The sequence below is a fragment of the Lathamus discolor genome, chromosome 3, assembly GCF_037157495.1.
Source record: "Lathamus discolor isolate bLatDis1 chromosome 3, bLatDis1.hap1, whole genome shotgun sequence".
Lineage (NCBI taxonomy): Eukaryota > Metazoa > Chordata > Aves > Psittaciformes > Psittacidae > Lathamus > Lathamus discolor.
In genome coordinates, this window is record NC_088886.1 from 49,705,495 (window position 1) to 49,726,013 (window position 20,519).

General features: G+C 38.1%; 1 protein-coding gene across 3 annotated transcripts in view; it reads left to right on the plus strand.

Annotated features, from left to right (window-relative positions):
- STAG1 (STAG1 cohesin complex component) overlaps window positions 1-20,519 on the plus strand; it is a 183,435-nt gene that overhangs the window by 108,066 nt on the left and 54,850 nt on the right. For all 3 annotated transcript variants that reach the window (XM_065675112.1, XM_065675113.1, XM_065675114.1), the window contains 2 exons: window positions 3,709-3,782; window positions 12,686-12,809. In XM_065675112.1, the coding sequence (XP_065531184.1) occupies window positions 3,709-3,782; window positions 12,686-12,809 (198 nt within the window). The remainder of the gene's footprint in view (window positions 1-3,708; window positions 3,783-12,685; window positions 12,810-20,519) is intronic.

Below are 20,519 nucleotides of genomic sequence, written 5' to 3' on the forward strand. Positions count from 1 at the left end.
CACTGCAATTATGACATAGTGTCTCATTAGTACTTCTTTTTGTAGCTGTTTTCAAGCAACACTGGAGTGGGGGCTGTAGCACCTGGAGAAGAAGCTAGGGAGATTGCTTTTAGTGAGTGCCAGTCTCGCATTAGGTGAGCAAAACCATTAGAAGGTTGCTGTAATCATCCCTAAATAAAGTATTATATCCCAGGGAATTCAGGTTTAGAGGTGTATTTAAAGGAAATTTAAAGATGACAAGTAAAAAATGAATACATATACACCCAAACGACTATAATGTGTAAAGATAGAAAACTCACAAGATGGATTGAAAAATTGAAATATATATGACAGATTGAGTTCTAATATTTTAATATATTAGGTTTTGAATATATTTCCTCCACTGCTGTTTTTTCCATGGCACATTAAGGAAGTCTAGGTGCTTTACCTGTGTGCACCTTTAATTCTTCTAGGTATAATTTTGACTCAAAATTGCCTGACATTAAAGTCTTTTCTGTGGATAATTGCAATTATTTATTTTTATTTTACCCCTGTGATCCATAACATAATTTTATTTGGCTTTCATAATTCTTTAAAAATCCTGCATTAAGATACAGAGCAAGAGCAATCTCTCCTGCCCAAACTGCAAGAGAAACATTTTAAATTAAATACTAATTTTAATGTTAGCCTTAAAGCATTTCAAAAAGCAGAATTGCTTTGTTAAAACAGCTGGAGCATAGTTCCTAATCCACATTTGTTAATTATTGCTTTGAATTTCCAGAGAAGGACAAAGTCAGCAATTATGCTGATTAACTTGGTTTAGTGTCTCTGTGTCTATGAACATCCTCTGTGCTCATTCCTTCAGCTTTCTTTTCAATGTCTTTTGGAGCTGCAGTATAGAATTGCTCTGGAGAGTCTTGAAGCAATGATGCTCAGGCCAGCACGGGGCTGTGAGACACTTACAGAATGATCATTTAGCAAACCTTAACTTTTTATAGGTCTGTTCAGTCTCTCTCACACCACTACTCACCATAAATAATCAAAGTGTTGCACAGGTGTAGGCCAGAGAGGAGTGATGGGGACTGAGTATGTCCTCAGACACATTGTGTTAAGCGTAGTAGGGTGACCTGTATAGAAGAGATTTATTAAAATCAGATGTCATAATGGCTCTCTGTAAGAACACCTAACATACTGTTGTATGTTTCCTGTGTTTAAATACACTGACTTTACAATTGTATTCTGTGCTGGCACTTTCTTGGTAGATTCTTTTGATGTAGTGCCATAATAAACCCTCGTAAGCACATGCAAGGGCATATGTTTATCTTCATGAAGTTATAGAGGTACAGTTCTTGAGCTAAGTGTGGCAAATTAATCTGAAGTAGAAGAAATAGAACACTCTCCCAAGTGTTTCATTCTCAGTCCTGAAATGAAAATAATGTGTGAAGGTCTAGTGTCATCAGTGAGATTTTGAACTAAACTGGATGATTTATGAAAGTCTCCCATTATAGAGAGGAGGTTGTGTCTTAGTTGCTGTCAGTAGTAATCTGAATTTGGTGCTTGTCGTACATGTAGTTTTGACCTTCTCAGAATTCTTGCAGCATCTATAAGAGAATGTTTCCTTTATTTTTTACTTAGGCTTAAGGGTGAGTATATCACTTTTGCATTGCTAAGAGCAGGAATTCCAAGGCCCAAATGGTCTCTGGAGATGCCTGAAATTTAGCACTCAAATTCAAGTACATGATCTAGAAAAGCTGGAATGGTAAAAAGCAATTACAGTTTTGGAAATTTTTTTTTCCTTTTCTTCCCTGAATCTAAAACACATTGGAGCTTTTAAATGATTTTAAATGTTAGCACACAAAAGTAAGAGATCTCACATGGACTTAATGAATCTCTGATTCTGCTTCTACACCAGCTCTGGATCCTTGTGTGTTATATAGCTGATAACTTACCTTGTTTATAGCAAGCTGTAACTTCCATGCAGAAAAAAAGAGGAAGCCAACCATGCTGTCACCTAATCTGTGCCACTAAATCTTGTATGGTGCTGCTCCATTTCACAGTCAAACAAATGTCAAAGTACACTTTTCTTCAGTATCTTAATCTTCTCATAAGGTTCAGTCTCTCCTACCTCTCTTCTGTGGTGTGCTTTGATATTAATGATTCATACCCAAAGTTCTCATTAGCTTCCACTTTCCCTTTCAGGGCCTCAGTAGTTTTGCAGAGTCCCTTCTGAGGTTTCTTCATTCATTCGCAACCTCATTTTACTCCACGCTCTCTGCTAGGTTGTCTCTAGCCTCATGTTTCTGTGGATGCTTGCCTGCTTGTAGCCTTTGAAGTCAACCAGCTGAGGAGTGATTAGAAATTCACACTCCCTTTTGGATTATGTATTCTAGAACAAGCATTTAGTCTGTGCATATTTGGGTTGAGCTGATGCTGAAAATAGTGCTTCTCTCAGAAGCCGTGTCTGAAGTTGTTTGTTTTGTTTATGAGACCTTTGGTGTGCATCCAACTTTTCCCTCTGTAAATAATCCCTTTTACTATGAAATTAATTTCTTTGGCAGGTGTTTGACAGTTTAGTCAGGAGCCCTCAATATCTTGTTTTCCCCATATGCAAAATGCAGACAGCACCTCTTTAGCTTTTAGACAACTGGGAGACTTCATTTACTGAGTTTTGCAAGCTGCTTTAGATCTTATCTGGAAGATAGTGTAGAAATATTCATAAGCATGGCTTGAAAAATACAAACCCCTGGGTGAAAGTGTGTCTGAGCTCATGCTGTGTGGGAAGTCAAAAGAGGTGATCATAATTCTGCCTCTAGCTTTAAGATTTTTTTATCTGTTATATATGTCCATAATTACATAGGTTTGATTATTTTATGCATATATGCACTCTGTATTAGCAAGGCTTTGTTGTGGTTTTCATACTGAAAATGTGGAAAAATTTACATTCACACATGTGGTATTCTGCTTTGCCATTAAGAAACATCTGATGGAAGAATGATGGCTTTGAGTGCAGTAGCAGTTCTGCTCCAAAAGTTGATTGTACATAATTGGCATAATCTTATTTAACATGCTCTTAACACCTTTTTATTTGGGTTTGGTTTGCAATCTAAGGCCTGGATGTCAGGTGTACTCCAACAGCAAGCACCCATACTCTGATTCTGGAAAGCTTCCTGGTTCAGAAACTCAGTTATTGTGGGTGCTGAAGTTGAAGCAACTGACAAACTCATACTTAAGATTAAGAACATCTTTAAGTATTTTTCTGAAATGGAAAATTGAATTTTTCGGAGGGGAATCCTGGTGTGTAACCAGCTTCATTTCTGCAGCTGTCGTTCACTCTTAGTTCTATCTATTTAACTGAATACATGGTCGTTGGCATTTCTGAATACGCAGTCTCAACTTGCCTAAATTTCAGTAGCAAAAAAATGGTGATGATGTCTTCAAAGGGCTAATTTGAAATGAAAATAATTGATATATGTGGAGAATGTTAACTTTCTTCCACTGTTAACTTCCATTAAGGAATTGCATATATACATATATATACACATGTGTATGCAGACAATACAGGCATATGCTGGAAAAGCAGAAAATGAGTCTACTAATGCCTTTAATTAAGTGCTGTTTCATGATCTTCTAATGTTTCCCAATAAAGAATTATAGAATATCAAATTATAGTAAGCAGTGATCTTTAATATATTTTTTGTTTTGCCCATTTTTTTTATTTTTTTTTTCCAGCTACAAGAAAACCAAGATGAAATCGAAAATATGATGAACTCTATTTTTAAGGGTATATTTGTTCATAGATACCGGTAAGAAAATGCATGCTACAGTAGACTCTGCTAACAAAGTATAATCATAAATAACATCAAGGTTAGTTTCTGTGTTGATTTTTCTTCTGATATAATATTCTAGATGCCACAAGAGCAGTTTCAAAACCACTGAAGTTCTGGAAGAAAATAAAAGCGTAACCCCTGTTAATTACATACTAGAGCCACCCACTTAACTTTATTTTAATTCAGTAAAACAACTTTAAAGAGTTGTGAGAGTCATGGATTTTCCGAGGTGGGAGCACAAACATGAGATATCCTAAAAATAATCAAATGATCACTGCATATTGTAAGTTGACAGTTTTGGTTGCCAAGTACCTTTACTCTGCATTTCCTTTTGTATGTTTTAGGTGTAAACACCAAATTATTGATGTTTCCACCATATACCCTTTAGCCACAGTTACAACTTTAGGCTTTTTCCTTCTTAAATTACATAAAAACAATCAAAAAGCTTTAATTGCAGTTAACATAGATTTTTTTGTTTGTTAATTATTTTGGAAGTTTACAGCAAAAACATTAAAAAAATAATTGTAGTGTTAGCACACCAAAAGGGGTGGTTTTAACAGTTGATATGCTATGTCTTGTGAATACAAGACCACAGCAGGTTATATTCATGTGTATCTCTGAATGTGCACATGCATGCAGTCGATTTGGACTGGTACATGCTAATTTAGAGTATGGTTGATCAGAGAAAAGTAGTGTATTTAAAAATAGATTTAGGGTTGTTTTGCATCACAAGATACCTCATAGTATCTGCAGCATCCTGGTGCAACCTGTTCTTTAAATGTTAATAGACTTACTGAAGTGAAAAGATAAAATTCAAAGATGCTAAACTATGCAATTGACCTTTCAGTTTTAAATTGTTTTAAAACTTTATCATTTATGAAATCTTTTCAGCAAAAGGCATAAAACCAAAGAGGGTGTATGAGAAGAGGGGACCTATAGTTCAGTTGGGCAGAGGGATTATTGCAAATAGAGAGAAAAGCATGCAGGAAACCTAGAAGGGGCTCGTGCTAAGAAATACGTAAGTATGAACAACACAGGGGAGCTGGAGCGTGCATCTTCAGTATCCAAGCATGATATTTGAAAGGAAGTGTATGGTCAGTAAGCCTTGAACTACGTGGCCACAGAAGGATGTGTATGCAGAGTCAACAGATAATTTTGAATGTTAGCTCAGTATAGCGCTCACACTGTTTTGTTATGAAAGCAGGTTTGTGGCATGTAAGTAATATTTGTAGGGACAGCCGAGTATTCTTACAGGTAAGTTGAAGAAATTAAATGTGAAGTGTTTCCATTTTTTGTCCCTTCAGAATTTTATATATTGTATCAAACAAGAGGTCAGTTTAAAATATCTTCCCAAGTAGCTTATGTAGTTGTGTGGGGTTGGAAAAAGACTGTACCTTTTGATGGTCTGCATGCCGGTTTAGTGTTTGGGTTGGGTTTTGGTTTTGGTTTCTTGTTAAATTCTCCTTTTGTAACCAAGATTTCTTTTCATGCCTCCCACCACCATTATAAAGGCCTGATTTTGCTGATGCTGCTGTAACAAAAGAAAGGCCAAATAAATAAACTGTGTTTATCTGTGCCCTGAAAAAAGATGCCCAGGCTGACACTGTTAGGCCACCGAAGAAATTGCTGAAATCAGTCAAGCAGTTATGTGCTCTGAGCAGGGCGAATGCCACCACTTCTGCCACTATATAGAGAAATTCAGAGGAAGTAACTGCTTCCAAGTCTGCCACCAAGAGCCACTTTTGTGAGGAATTGAGTCTCCTCTCCAGCTTCTGTAACTTCTGTGAAGCTCCTGGGAGAGTCTGTTACAGCTTAAATCTGAATGACTAATCTGTAGGCAGCAGAGAACATAGATTCAAATTTCTGCAGTCACAGCTATGCAAGAACATACTGGGGAAAAAATACCTGTATTAAAACCAACTAATTGAAGTGAAAACTAGGGTTGCAGGGAGTAAAAAGGAAAGGATTTCGAACTTCTGTCTGCTTCCATAATGTTTCTTAAGCATTCCTTCTGTCAAATAGTTCATATGATTTGTTTAGTTGATGTCATTTTACAGTCCTTAAAGCACGCACAAGTGGTAATGATTTCAAAGGAGCATTATTTTAATTATTCCCAGAGTATAAATGCCTTTCCATAGTATGTTTCAGACTCTGCCACAGTGATTCATGCTTAGTGACCTTTGTAACTTAAAAAGCAAGTCTTTAAATAAAAAGCCCTCCAAAACTGTTTCATTCAGAATGTAGCTGTCTTCCGAAGTAAGCTGGTGCTGCAGTGAGGTTACATCTTCTTTCTGTAGGTTGGCTTCTAATTTACTCAAAGATTTCAGTGCTTACTTCTCACATAAAAGATATGCAGAAACAGCTAAGCAATTTTCTAGGTGTAATGTTAGTCTAGTGACCGAATCTAGCAGATCTGGTCGAAATCTGAGATAATCTTAATAAACATGCAGGAGTTGTACCTACCTCATTGCATATCTCCTTGTCTCTTTCCTGAATCACTTTTTCTGACTATTTAAGTGTGGCTTCATGATGTATTTATCAATTATTTTTTTATCATTTCTAACACTGAGAGTTAATGTCAAAGAGAAGAATAAGAGTAAGTTTAGTTAGAGTCAAGTTGCTGAGCTCCTCATGTTGGTCAGTAAACAGGCGGAAGTGGTGGCTCTGGTAAGCAGAGCCTTGAGGGTAGTCAGACTCTGGAACGGGTTGTGCAGAGAGGCTGTGGAATATCAGTCCTTGAAATTAACAAAAACTGATTGTATGAGGCAAGTGTAGGAACTCTGGATATGGTGATGCTCAAAATAATGAGTCTTGTGTCTGTATGAGTAATACCTTTGGTGTGTAGTAATTAGATTCTGTATACTGGTAGTTCAGGGTTCTTCTGAAAAGTTGGTTTTTTTTTTTTTTTCTGAAATTAAACAAGCTGAAAATTGCTTGCAGGGTACATATCTATTAAAATGAAAAAAAGGAGTGAGAGGCTTATTTTAACATTTCAGTTGCATCTGCATAGCAGAGATTATTTTTAATCTGAAATTATTGCCACATAGCTTCTCAGATGTAATATGTTGCCTCTCTGGGCAACCTGTGCCAGGATTTTAATACCCTCATTGTAAAGAATCCAGCCTGAATTTCCCCCTTTTAGTTTAAAACAATCACCCCTAGTCCTATTGCAACAGGCTCTGCAGAAAAGTCTCTCCCTGTCTTTTTTATAGGCCCCTTTTAAGAACCGAAAGGCCTCAATAAGGCCTCCCCAGAGTTGTCTCTTCTACAGGCTGAACAACCCCATCTCTCTCAGCCTTTCCTCATAGGAGAGATGCTCCATCCCTCTAATTAAGTCAGGCAGGACTTGTCCTTGGTGGAGGCATGCTGGCTGTCTCGAATCACGTCTCTGTCCTCCATGTGCCTTAGCATAGCTTCTAGAAGGAGCTGCTAGAAGCTCCTATCTAAGGGATCCATTCCATGATCTTCCCAGGCACAGAGGTGAGGCTGATAAGTTGGTAGTGCCCAGGTTCTTTTCTACCCTTTTTAAAAATGGGTGTGATAGTGCCCTTTTTCCAGTCACCATTCCAGTGTTCCTTACTCTCAGCTGTCATCTGAGATGTCAAAATTTTGTTTCTGCTACTTGCCCACTTCTGACTTAGCAGAGTGTGTGCAGACAGTTTCCTTTCAGAGGGTAAGACTCATGGAATTCTTGTTTGAGTAGTACTTCATAGCATCTTTTTGTTTTGAATGCTCAAAGAGCTTCTTCTCCTGATAATGAATATCCAGCAAACAGAATTATTACAGTTTTAACTTCTGGCAGACCTGAATAGGGATTCTCAGACTGATGGACACAATGATTTTGTGAATTTATGCAGTTCAGTGAGCCTGCCCCAAGATACTATTTTTGGCAGTACTGAAAAGGTAAAATTTACCAGATTTAGGTGTCATCTTTGCAGAGAAGATGGTTCTGTCTCCTTCCAGGGTGCTTCTTTCCTTCCTACTGAGTAAATAGGATGATGGTGACAAGTTACATGTGAGTTCCACTCTGGGAAATAAGAATGTTGCATGAAGAAAAGGGAGAGGGAATATTGGATGGAAGTCTGGTGGGGAAGCAGGTAAGACACTGAGGCAAGCAAAACCCAATTAGCACAGGGAAGTGAAAATGCAAGTAAAACCATAGGAAAATCCTTTTCCCTCCCCTCTAAATGTTATCCTAAGGAGGTGAAACATACGTCTTAAGTGACAAAAAAAATGCCCCCTTTTTTTTTTTTAAATGTAAGTTGAAAAACCATATGGATATTACTGGGACAGTTTGTCACTGATAGGCAGAGAAGAGCAGAAAGATACATCTTTGTGCTTAAATGAGTTTGACCTTACTAGTAAGTTTAAAAGCACACACTGCTCCCTTTCCTACAAAGCCACGTATCATACTTAATATAAGCAAAGGTGTCAGTATGGTAAGTCTTTGAGAAACACTGCTTTTAGAGATATGTAGAGCTACATCTTGAAATTCAAATCATGCCTTCAAACAATTCAATTCTTCTGTCTGGCAATTATGTTGGATAATCAGCTTAGTAACACTTTATTGAAATAGCTATTTAAATAACACACTGTGTAGAATTACTTAAGAGTGGTAGTGCTGCTTATCAGCCCCTCCCAGGAGTGGGATAAGCACTGACAACCAGATTTTTTGCAAGTGGGCTCTGCACTCTTATTTTTCTTACCCTTCTTCTCTTATGGCATCATAAATCAGCTCCAGAAATGACAGTCCTAGAAAAAGGTAGAAAAGACATTTTGTCCAGTTCTTACAACTACATCTTCAAAACTTTTAGAAACAGCAGCCCAAGAGGCAGACATAGTTTGGTCCAACTGACAATGGTGTATTATTGTAGAGCTGCAACATTTCATGTCCTTTGACTGGGAATTTGACATGCGAGCTAAAAAAATGCCAAAGGTGGGTGAGCGACCCTCATTTCTGTCCTTCTTGGAAAGTTTTTTCATAGGCTAACTGTTATCCCAACCTATTAATGGAACATCTTATCTTTTATTTCTGTCCATATCCAATTTGCGTGTTGGGTAATACCATGTTCTGCTGAAGGTTATCTGTAGTTCTCTCCGCCTCGAGAGCAAGGTGTGAGAAGCAGCAGCTCTGATGGTTATATTAGGCAAGCAAACATGAAATAAGAGTGTATTCAGGCATCCTTTAGGAGCTTCCAGGAAGTCTTGAAGCAGTTACTGCTCTGCTGGTAATCTCCATCTTTTGCCTTGGATGTTTTACGTCAACACTTGTAATGATTTAAGGATGTAACCGTCCATTTAAATGCAGATCTTCAGTACAGATCAGCCAGGTTAGCTTAAATTCCCTTCAGTTTTGGTCTTGATTAACCTGAGTTTGTGATCAAACAGTTGCCAAAAGTTGCAACTGGCAGCCACTCCAGCAAGACCCTGAGGAACATACCGGTGTCCACCTAACATACCCCAACTATCCATTACATAGTTTGTGTTTCAAGGTCAGTGTTTTTGGCCTTAATCAAAATACTTGAGTATAATTTAGCATGAAATACATGCTGAAGTGGTACTTTCAATTATTGCTTCTCTGAGACAGAACTAGTAAAACCTATTTCTTGACACTGTTTGCTGTGGTTTGTCTGAAGTTTTATAGGCCTGCCTTGTCAACTCAAAATTTTAAAAGGAACCAGTGAATTTCTCGTTCCCCTTTAGTCAATGTCTTTACTAAGTTGCATCATCGGAGGCCTCTTTACTAAGAGTAGGAATACAGGTCATGAATTTGACTGGGAATAGTTTGCTATGTGTTTCTCATTTACTGTATGAGACATTTATTTGCAGTTTGTGCTGAAAAGCTTAAATATATTTTATGTCTAATATTGGTAGATCCAGCATTAGTTTTAGTTTCTGGGCTGGACTAGATTCTGTTCCTTTCTAGAAGCATTTGACAAGCAATACAAACTCACATCACTATTTTATAATTGTGATATTTAATAATGTACTAATTAGTCTGAAAATACTTCCAGTGCTGGTATGATTTGTGTTTTTATGTTAATGTTATCCAAAAATAGTGTATATTTTTAAAAAACTGAACAATTCAAAGCGAAAGTGTAAAAGTGGTAAGAAAAGAACTAGTTTAATAACAAGCAATTGATCATGTGTATAGCAGAAGGATAAAGTCTTTTTGGCTGGACCATGTTTAATACAGCATTGTACAGGTTTGGAATCTGTGTTCAGGATTCCTGCCAGAAGATGAGTGATTCTTACTGGTAATCCAGTTACCTGGAAGATGGTGGTGGAATGGGAAATTGGTGTCTCACAAATTCTGCTGCTTCTCCAGCAACTTAAGTCTGTTTGCTAGCTTCACATTCCTTATGCATGATTCTTTCACATTTTCAATTACACTGAGGATGTTACATTTTTATTGTACTAAATCTTGTAATTACTTGAAGAGCTTTATTATTTCTGTCAGGTTTTTTTCCCTCTATTATAAATAACAGCTTGTAGTGTGTGTTTGCCCATAGTGCCTAGGGAAGCCTGAAAAGCTTTTGAATCGGGAATCAGTTGTTCATTGTCTGCCTAGGAAATATTGAATGCATTTTTACAGAAAAGATAAATTTTCCTGATTTTTGGCTGGCTGTGCTGCATGATTAAATGGCTGTTGACACTTGGGTTCTTTCTGGGATTGCCATTAAATCCTTCCAAAAGTTAGTAAATTAATAAGGTGGTGAAATACTCTGCTTGAATGTGAAGACTCAGGCTGTCATCCCCTAGTGGGAATGTCTTCATGGCTACTTCATGCTGCTGCATATGTAGCTCACCTTTTTCTGCCTTGATTTGTACTTATCAGTCTTTTGGATTGGTCTTTGTGTCTTACATTCTGATTCATTCCACCTATATTTTGTTTTTAAAATAGTTTAAAAATAATTCCATATAAGAGAATTGCTAATCTAGTTTAGGGTGAAGTAATATATAATTTGACTTATATATATGAAAATATTAATAGTTTTAATTAAAATTTGTCTTCATTGTAACTGCATTCTCCACAGTGAATACAGTTTTTGTAGTGCAAACCCTTGTATCTAATATTTTAGCACATTCTTCCTTACGATATCTAAAACCTGTTTGAGAACTCCCTAATAGGAGCAGCTTATTTAATACCCTACTCTTTTTGTAATGCGGCTTGTCTACACTGTGAATTGACAATTGGGTTTGAGGTCTTCAGGGATTTTGACAGACCAGTTTTAATGATTCTGTTTGGAAGCTGATAGACTAGACTCAGTGTGCTTCACATAGGCAAAGAGAGACAATGACAGTGGTTTGATGGCATTCCTACAGTTTCCCTGCACATTCACACATTAACTTTAGATGCATGTTTTATGCTGTTGCATCAGTAGTTTCCTCCCTGTAATTTGAAATTGAATGAGAATAACAGAGACTTGACTGTAGAAGTTTCTAGTCACCTGTGATACCGATTGATTGTCATGTTTACATTGGAAATGTGTTTTATGAAAAAGGTGACTTGATATCTGGATGGTCATATACAGTAGAATGGCACCTATTGGGGTGGACCAGTCTGGAGGTTGGAGCTAAATAGGCAGATAGAGTATGGAGTAGTCATGGTTTTGTTAAACTGCTTTGTGTGTATGAATTTATGCAGTATCTTGAACATAATATTGAGTACATTTTATTTACATTTTATAAAATGGAAAACTTTAGGAAAAATACAGTTTCTCTTTATTTTGCAATTATTCTCTTCCTTGAAGCTGGGAATTTTATTTTATTTTTCTTCCCCTTAAATTAGATTTCATTTTGGGGCTCTCTTGGTCTATTTTAGAATTAAATTGATTTTATTATCTTCCAAAAAGATTTTTTAATGTAAATACAGAACAAGAGTCTCAATTATAAGGAAGGCCACTGTTTGCAAAGCACAAGACATTCCCTTCTTCTGTACAGTGGCTCTTTATGCTCCTCTTTCATTACAGCTGAAATTTCGAACTGTGAAGCAGTGCCAGCTGGAGTCGCACAAGTGATTTCTCATAGTAACAGATGTCTTGGAGATGAAATTCCTGAAGGGCCAGATGGCCTCAATCCCTTTTCCTGTTGTTTAGCCGTCGTTCATTATTAGTAAATATGCCATGCTCTCTGTCAGTCAGGCAGGAAAGTGCCGATCAGATTGAAATAAATTCCATCCCTCATCTCTTTAGGTGATCTCTCCAGACAGTTTCCTGCTGTCCCTCCTCAATAAGCAGCTGATAATTCTGCCTAAAACATGTCTTTGCCTATTCCATCACTTGCCACAGTCAGAACGTAGAAAAAAGCAAGAAAACTGGAAGAAACCAACGTTGAAATGTAAACAGTTCTCCTGGTTATGTTAAAGGGCTTTCATGCAGTGCATGAAACAAGATCCGTGTAGGTACCAAATTCTGTTCTGTTCCTCTGGCAGGCTCCTTTGGTTAAACCAAAGAACATTTTCCACTTGTTAATCCTTCTACACCTCTAGCTGGAGTAAGTCAAGCCTACTAAGCAAATGTTAGGGATGATGCTTAAAAATGATTGTATAGAGGAGGTTTGTAGCTGTGATTCGTAATTCTGTTTGAAAAGAGAAAGGTAAAAGATGAGTAATAGACTAAGAATCAAACTAGGGTAAGGCTTTTTGAGTTAGTGGAAGTATCATATCTGAATGTAGAAATATTGAAATTATTAAATAGATTAGTGAGTTCCAGGACATAAAGGAACAGAAAATCAGTGACATGGCAGTGAGAACATTGACAAGCCTTACAGAGTGAAATTCAGCAAAAGCAAAATATTATAGCTAGGGCAGTGGGAATGAGAAGTTATTGGTATGTATCTGTAATCTGGTTAATACTTTTTCTTTTCTTCTTTATTAGTGATGCTATTGCTGAAATTAGAGCTGTCTGTATTGAAGAAATTGGTGTCTGGATGAAAATGTACAGTGATGCTTTCCTGAATGATAGTTATTTAAAATATGTTGGTTGGACACTGCATGACAGGGTAAGTATTGTATATTACTGTACATAGCAGAGTGTGCTGTGGGTAGTTGGTGTTCTACTACCCAAGACGTGTTTAGTGCATCATCTTAATGTATTAAGACATTTTTTCTTGCCTTTTATTTATCTTTCAATCAGCCTATTTCAAGGTATTCGCTTAAATTGGGATACAGTACTCCCAAACTGCATGCTCGGTTCATGTGCCTTTTGTGTTTCCAGTCTCCATTAGAATATTTGAATAAAAATGTTTCCATGGTGCTTTTTCTTCTGATTACAAGGGAAAGAAAAGTCTTCTGAGATCACCCCTGAGAACCTTTGTGTCTGAAGCAGTATGGAATAGAGGCTTCCAGATGTGTCTTCCATTTACATTGCCCATAGTTAAAGTAAAGAGAACATCTCTGGGTCCCCAGCAGACATCACTGGTTCCACAGCCTGTGGAGTTCTCTTCAATTAATTTTCCCTTGAAGAATCTCTTCAAGGTTCTCTTTAGCTTTTTTTTTTTTTTTTTTTTTTCAAAAAATAAAGTTGAAACACCAGGTAGAAGCCAGAAGATTTATACCAGAGGTTCTTTCCTATCTCACCACAGTTCTTAGTTTTGATGGTATATACAACATACCTCTGCTGGGTGGCAACCTGCAGCCCATTCCTAATGCTAATAGAACAGGACCTTGGACTTCTGACTGCATGACGGTTTTGTACATGAGGCAGCAACTGGGTGTAGCTTTCTTCCACTCCCACCAAAATCACTAGAAAATTTATTTTACTCTTAACAATTTTGCTAACATTATCCAAAGAAAGCAGATGAGACCTAGACCCTTGAAATGCTCATTGTATTCTAACATCCTTATTCAGACTATTTTTTTTTCCTCAGGAAACACTACTGGACAAAATAAAATGTTTGCATGTTCATTCTCATGACTTGCATAACTGGTAGTTAACAGCTGATTCTTTAAAAAGATGGTTTCTTCAGTAACTTTGGACGGTATATTAACATTAAGGATATGACTTGGCCACTCTTTTGCTCAAGTCTGAGCAAGATCAGTTAGAAAGCTAGCTTCCACTAATGAAAGAAGTTAGTGGTTCTTTGCTTTAGCATCTTGCGTTGATGTGGATCAGCAATTTATTTCTTTAGAGTATCCTGTATGCTTTAGAGACTAGAAATGTGAAGTCTTTCCTCTTTAAAACTATGGTTCTCAGACTTACTGCTTTACTAACTTTTACATTGCATCCCATTACAAATCTTGATTAGGAGGAAGATCCTGCTTACTTCTGCATGCAGCCATGACCACTGTTTACTCTGGAGACACTAAATTTGCTATTATTAAAGGTTAAACATGGAAACATGGTCATCACAGTGCTTTGAGAGGCAGAGCTGCTGCTTCCTCTGGGTACCTTATTTTTAATGTTGGTGTGCTTAACTAGTAAGCGTGCTTCAGGAGGTGGAGATCATTACTTCAAGTTATCAAATGAGTGGGGAGGTCAATTTGGGTTTGAGGATTACTATTCAGGTATGGTGGAAGGCTTTATTTTACTAGGGCTTTTAATGAAAATCAGTTATCCCTTGAACAATTGCAGTGAATCTTTTGGAGCACATCCTAATCCTTGCAGAACATTTCCACAAAGTAACACTTCCAATGGGAGAGCAGAATCTAGCAGTGTTGCACTTCACAGTTCTCAGTCCTCTTCTAGTATCTGTGAAGTCCAGCCATTTCTCATATAACCCCCTTTAACCATCTGTGAAATCCAGCCATTCCTCATGGCAGTCTGTGGCTGGTGGGAGCTTCTCTCTTTTCTCTGTCACATCCAGCAGTTTCTCATGTCCAGTAGTTTCTCACATCTCTTTGGTTAGCTTCACCTCAGGCCAGGCTCTACTTATCTGCCTGCAACCTTAACATGTATTAATATCCAGCTTTTCTAAAATTAATATGTTCTTTCATATTAGATAAATTTTAACTTACAGTGTTATGGTAAAAAAATTTTTTTTCCATCCTGACTAGATCCAGAAGAATTCTATCAAGCTACTCTCCTGCTTCTTGCTTTGTAGCATTTTTAATTGTAGACCTCAGAAGTGTGTTGGGGTTCTAAGTCTTTGAATCTCTAGCTAATCTGCTGTATGTGGTATGTGGTATTTTTTACTGAGGTCGTGTATGTTTAGTGTATAGACTGAGACAGGTTGTAAGTAAAATAGGGGAAGAGTCAAGAGGCAGTTGAGCCGTGGATGGAACTGGAGAGATTGGAGAGAGGCGTTTGGGGAGAAAGAAGGAAGGAAGTGCAATGGGAAGAATATATTGAAAAAAGATGGAATAAGAACCTATTAAAAATGCCAACCCTCCAAAAGTACTAGATCCTGGAACAGTGTTGGTTTCATTGGCACTTCCTGAAAAACCTGCCAGCTGGTACCCAAGTTTCTTCATTTTTGCTTAGCTTTGATCAGGAGATAATTTTTTCTTGTGGGTGGGTACTTAAAATATTAGGAAAAAATGAAGGCAATAGTAAGGTATTTCCATTTCATATGAACAGAAGTTACTCCAAAATGAGTCAGTTCTCTGGAAGCTTGCTACTACAAAAAAGAGGAGACAGCAGTGCAAGAAACATTAATGAGCAGTTTCATATTCCACTTCAGAAGACGTACAAATTAAAGCATAGGGAGGACACAGTTCTTACACTTCTTTGTTGTAGCTTCAGTGTAGTCTTTCAGAGGTAGGATACAGAAGTTTAGTTGTCTAATTTGGGAAATCTTTATATTTTTATCTTTAATCTTGTCTCACAGATTACAGATTAATGTCTGTAGGGCTTTTTAGTTTTTTATAGTTTACTTTCTCATTTGAATATGTTTTTTTAATTCTGCCTTTCTCTCCTTTTAAGCTTCTTTTTCACTCCCATGGATCTGGGAGCTTAAATTGAAAATACATAAAACTATAACATAATTCTATAAAAACCTCTCTTTAAAAAAGGAAAAAAAAGATTGTGTTAGACTGTCCAGTCATAATTTTCACCTGCCTCATTCATACATGGAACTGTTTTGAAGCTGTGATTGTCTCCCTAGATGCATAGGCAGTCATGGTTCTTAAACAAGTTCCTAACACATCAGAAAATGCCTTTTCCTTCTTTGCGTGCCTCTACTTACTGTCTATTTCTTTGAAAGGAATGAACCCAGAGTCCTCTGGAACAGATGGTGTTTGAATACTTCATTGTGATGGCATCTTTACTTAGGAGGATGAAAAAATAGAACTCCTTTTTATTAAGATTATGTAGAAACTGAGATCATAGTTTTTCCAAACTTCTGAATGCTTTCATAATCTCGTATACCTAATTATATATAATACAAATATAATTTCCTCATACCATTGGGTTTGGGAAAACTAGAGAAAATTAAAAAATGCATCAGATGATACACAGTATTATCTTCATTAATGGGCATGTGCAGACAGAACACAACTACTTGCTTCTGCCAGGAATACTTCTGCATAGGTACTAATGTGCTGCAGGACTTTTTCATCTGTTTCTATCTTTTGGTACATCTGTTTCTGTCATTAGGCAGCAGATTAGCTCAAAGTACATTGCCCTAGAGCATCAAAATGAAACACAGTATCATGGACATCCCATAAATTGTGGGATTGAAGATATCTGTAGTAGTTCAAGTCATGTGAGGTGTCCCCGCGATGGCAGGGGGGTTGGAACTAGATGATCTTGAGGTCCTTTCCAACCCTAACTATTCTATGATTCTATTTTCTACAGAAGAGAACAAAAACAAAAAAAAAAACCCAGGGCAGATTGCAGAAATATGATGGCACAAAGACCTGAGTAGGCTACTTAGAATCATAGAGTCATAGAATAGTTAGGGCTGGAAAGGACCTCAAGATCATCAAGTTCCAACCCCTCTGCCGTGGGCAGGGACACCTCGCACTAAACCATCCTCACCCAAGGCTTCATCCAACCTGGCCTTGAACACTGACAGGGATGGAACATTCACAACCTCCCTGGGCAACCCATTCCAGTGCCTCACCACCCTAACAGGAAAGAACTTCTTCCTTATATCCAGTCTAAACTTCCCCTGTTTAAGTTTTAACCCGTTACCCCTTGTCCTGTCACTACAGTCCCTGACGAAGAGTCCCTCCCCAGCATCCCTATAGGCCCCCTTCAGATACTGGAAGGCTGCTATGAGGTCTCCATGCAGCCTTCTCTTCTCCAGGCTGAACAGCCCCAACTTTCTCAGCCTGTCTCCAGACGGGAGGTGCTCCAGTCCCCTGATCATCCTCGTGGCCCTCCTCTGGACTTGTTCCAGCAGTTCCATGTCCTTTTTATGTTGAGGACACCAGAACTGCACACAATACTCCAGGTGAGGTCTCAGAAGAGCAGAGCAGAGGGGCAGGATCACCTCCTTCGACCTGCTGGTCACGCTTCTTTTGATGCAGCCCAGGATACAGCTGGCTTTCTGGGCTGTGAGCGCATACTGCCGGCTCATGTTCATTTTCTCATCGACCAGCACCCCCAAGTCCTTCTCCGCAGGGCTTAGCTATTATTAAATTCTGATAACTTCTTTAAAAGAGCAGAATACCCTTAGCCACCAAAAAAACAATTGGGGGAAAAAAAACCAAACCCAAATAAGCTGAAAGTGTGAAAGGAGAGGAATTACTCTGCTGCTCTCTTTACCACCCACCTATTTTGAAAATACTGAAAACTGTGTTTCTGGGGGCTCAGAAAGTCAATTTCTTTGTGATCTCAGCCTTTGACTGACATGTGAACTGACACATAGCAGTGCACCTTTAATTTCTGCAGCTGTGGTACCACTGAACTTTAAAAGGGGTCTGGATCTCACTGAGAGATGCAGACTAATGCTCAAAACTATCAACTGTATGGACCATTCATAAGAATCTGAGGTGGCTTGATCTAAGGCTGTAGACCACTATGAGACCCACACAAGAGTTACAGATTGTTGGTTTGAGCCCTGTGATTAGCATGGCAAAAATATGGAAATTGTGAGCTTCCATCAGGATGGATTCTTTTTCATAAGTCTGCCATATTAAAGAGAATATTGAGTAGAGCATGACTCTCCCAAACAAATGTAGACTCCCTCATACTGCTGTCATGAAAGGTGTATGTATTTCTTTTTGCTTCATTAGCAGCAGTAACAATTTTTTGCTTGAAACTCTAAAGTGCCTCAACTTGGAACTTATCTCAACAAAAATAAGGAAAATATGAGAACTATTTATCATTAAACAGAGTTGATAAATTGAATGTTTTTGGCTTAGGTTTGAGTTTCAAATTGCACATAAAAGAAAGCATTAGCAATTAAGTATTAGTGTGACATATTTTCATATTCATGAAAAATGATTTTTTTGTAGTTATTTCTATAACAAAAAGAATAAAAATATTAAAGTAATTGTCTAAAAACGCTTTGAGAGAAGGGGAATTACAGGTATAATTAGATTGGAGAAAGAGGCATGCATAGAACCAATGACTGTGGATTAACTCAGGATTCTTCAGTAATCGAGTGTCACAATTATAAATTGGACAGAATCGTAAGTGTATTTTTCTGAAAGATGAAACTTATGAGGATGCAAAGTCTTAATTTTAGAATGCAGATAATGCATATAATTTATCCGTTATTTACTTAGAAAATGGCAAGGCTTTCAGATAGGTTCTTTACGTCTGTAAAGCATAGATGTGAATACACAACAACAGCTGCAAATCACTGCTCGTTTTCTTTAACAGAATTGAAGTTACTGCACAGTTGCAAATATTTGCTGCCTTAGATTGACTTATACTCACGATGAACTTCAGCTCAGAAGGGCAGAAAATCTGGATAAAATCCGGCCTGGAAATATTTTTGCTTTTTCCTTCCCTGTTTCACTGTAAATCCACAGTGATTCTCAGTCATATTGTCTAAGACCCTCTAGTATTGGTTATTCCACAGCTTTCTGTAGCAGCTTGGGTGCTTAACTAAGAAGTTCTTACTTGCATAAGCTAAATAGTCTTTGGTGTAATTTTAATTTATTATTTCTTTTCCAACCCACTGAACACATAAAAAGTGGCAGTTACTTTTTTCGTCTCCCTCCAAAGCAAGCTAACTTTTTTTTGTTTTCTTCATTACCTCTTAATGAAGTTTTTTTCGTTACCTCTTGCATCCATTGCATACTGTGCCCAGGCCTTTTTGATCATGTCTTCCTTTTGGTCTTTTTTTTTGTATTCTTCTTGTGCTTGACCTCCTAATTAATTAATTAGTTAAATAAGTTAATCTCTTATTTTAGTATACACCTTCCTGTCCTTGCTCTGCGTCACTGTTTGCAGCTTTTACCCTGGCATAAGTTTCTTAGGAATTACCCTAACTTTAGCTTTCTTACCAACCTATTTCACTGCTAGATAGGAAATTGCTGCTGTGTTTCTTTCCCCAGAAAGTGTTTGGGGTGTTAAAAGCTCATGTTACTTGGATGATCCTCATACTCAAGAAATGTCTCATGTCTGGCATGTTGATGGTCTGTTGCACAGTGCTACCTCCTTCTGGACTTCAGTGGAGTGTATCCATGTACACATTCCTTTTCTGCCTCTCTTAGGTTCTTGTCCAGGTCATTGCTGTTCATGCTTCCCTGCTGGGTTCCTTTCACTAATCTCCATTGACTCTATTTTAAAACCTTCTTAACAGTATTAGCAAGCTGACATGCAGGGTTTTTTCCTTCTCCAAAGAGATGAATTCCAACCTTGACCAATAGTTTAAAACAAGGCTTTTTAGCTGTCCTGCCAAGAAAGGCAGTAGTTTCCAGGGATTGCCTCTGCGTCTCCTGTGCCTTTCCTGTCAGCTAGAGGGACCAGATGTAACACATTTCTCTCTTCCTCACCTGCTCCTGTAGTCAGTTGTATTCTGCGTCACATCGGTAAGCAACAGGACAGTAGCCTGGTTCAATATGCTTTTGTTAGCATCTGGCTTCAGTCTTCTGGCAGGCCACACAAGTACCAGATTCACAGGTGTGTTTCCTATCTACCTTGCTTGATTTGTGCTTTTAAGACTTAGAGACTCTCAGTATCAGGCCTGAACTTAACTCTGGGCCCATTGATCCAGGGTGTTTGCTGATGTCCACAAAGGCTTTGGACACCACAGGGAGTCCAGACCTTTTCTGCCCAGGTCTCATGTTCTGCTGCTGTTGGCAGTGATTTTTATCTTTTTTTTTCTTCTAACCAGTGTGAAGTTTTACATTTTGGAACCACAGCACTGGGTGAATAATAAGCCATCTGCTGGCAATTGGGACAGTCTTCAGTGGAGTTATAACTAAGCTTGCTACCTCACTGTTGCTCCATAGTGTTCATGACATGCCAGAACTGATGCTGATCTTCTGTGGTGAAATAAGCCAAGGCCATAACATGCTTACATCCTCTGCTAATGATCAGTGATGACATTTACTGCCTAGAGTCCACCAGACCAAAGCAATCTAAAGAGTAGCTGGGAATGACCTGCTGCCACCAGAACAAGTCAGATGGAATGAGCTGCTCTTCTTCCCAAGGGCTTCTCATGCTGTGGCTTAGATGTGGTGTTCTTGTGGCATCAGCTTGCTCCCCACTGGAGGGTCTCTCAGGCCTTTTGCATCCTTCAGCCTGTGCCTATCCTATGATGAGAGATGGGCTGTAGAAAATTTCATAATAATGAATCCAGCATGTATTTCTTCTGACCCTGGGAAAAGACAATGCTCAGAGATGGTTGTTGCTTGACTGGGCTACACAC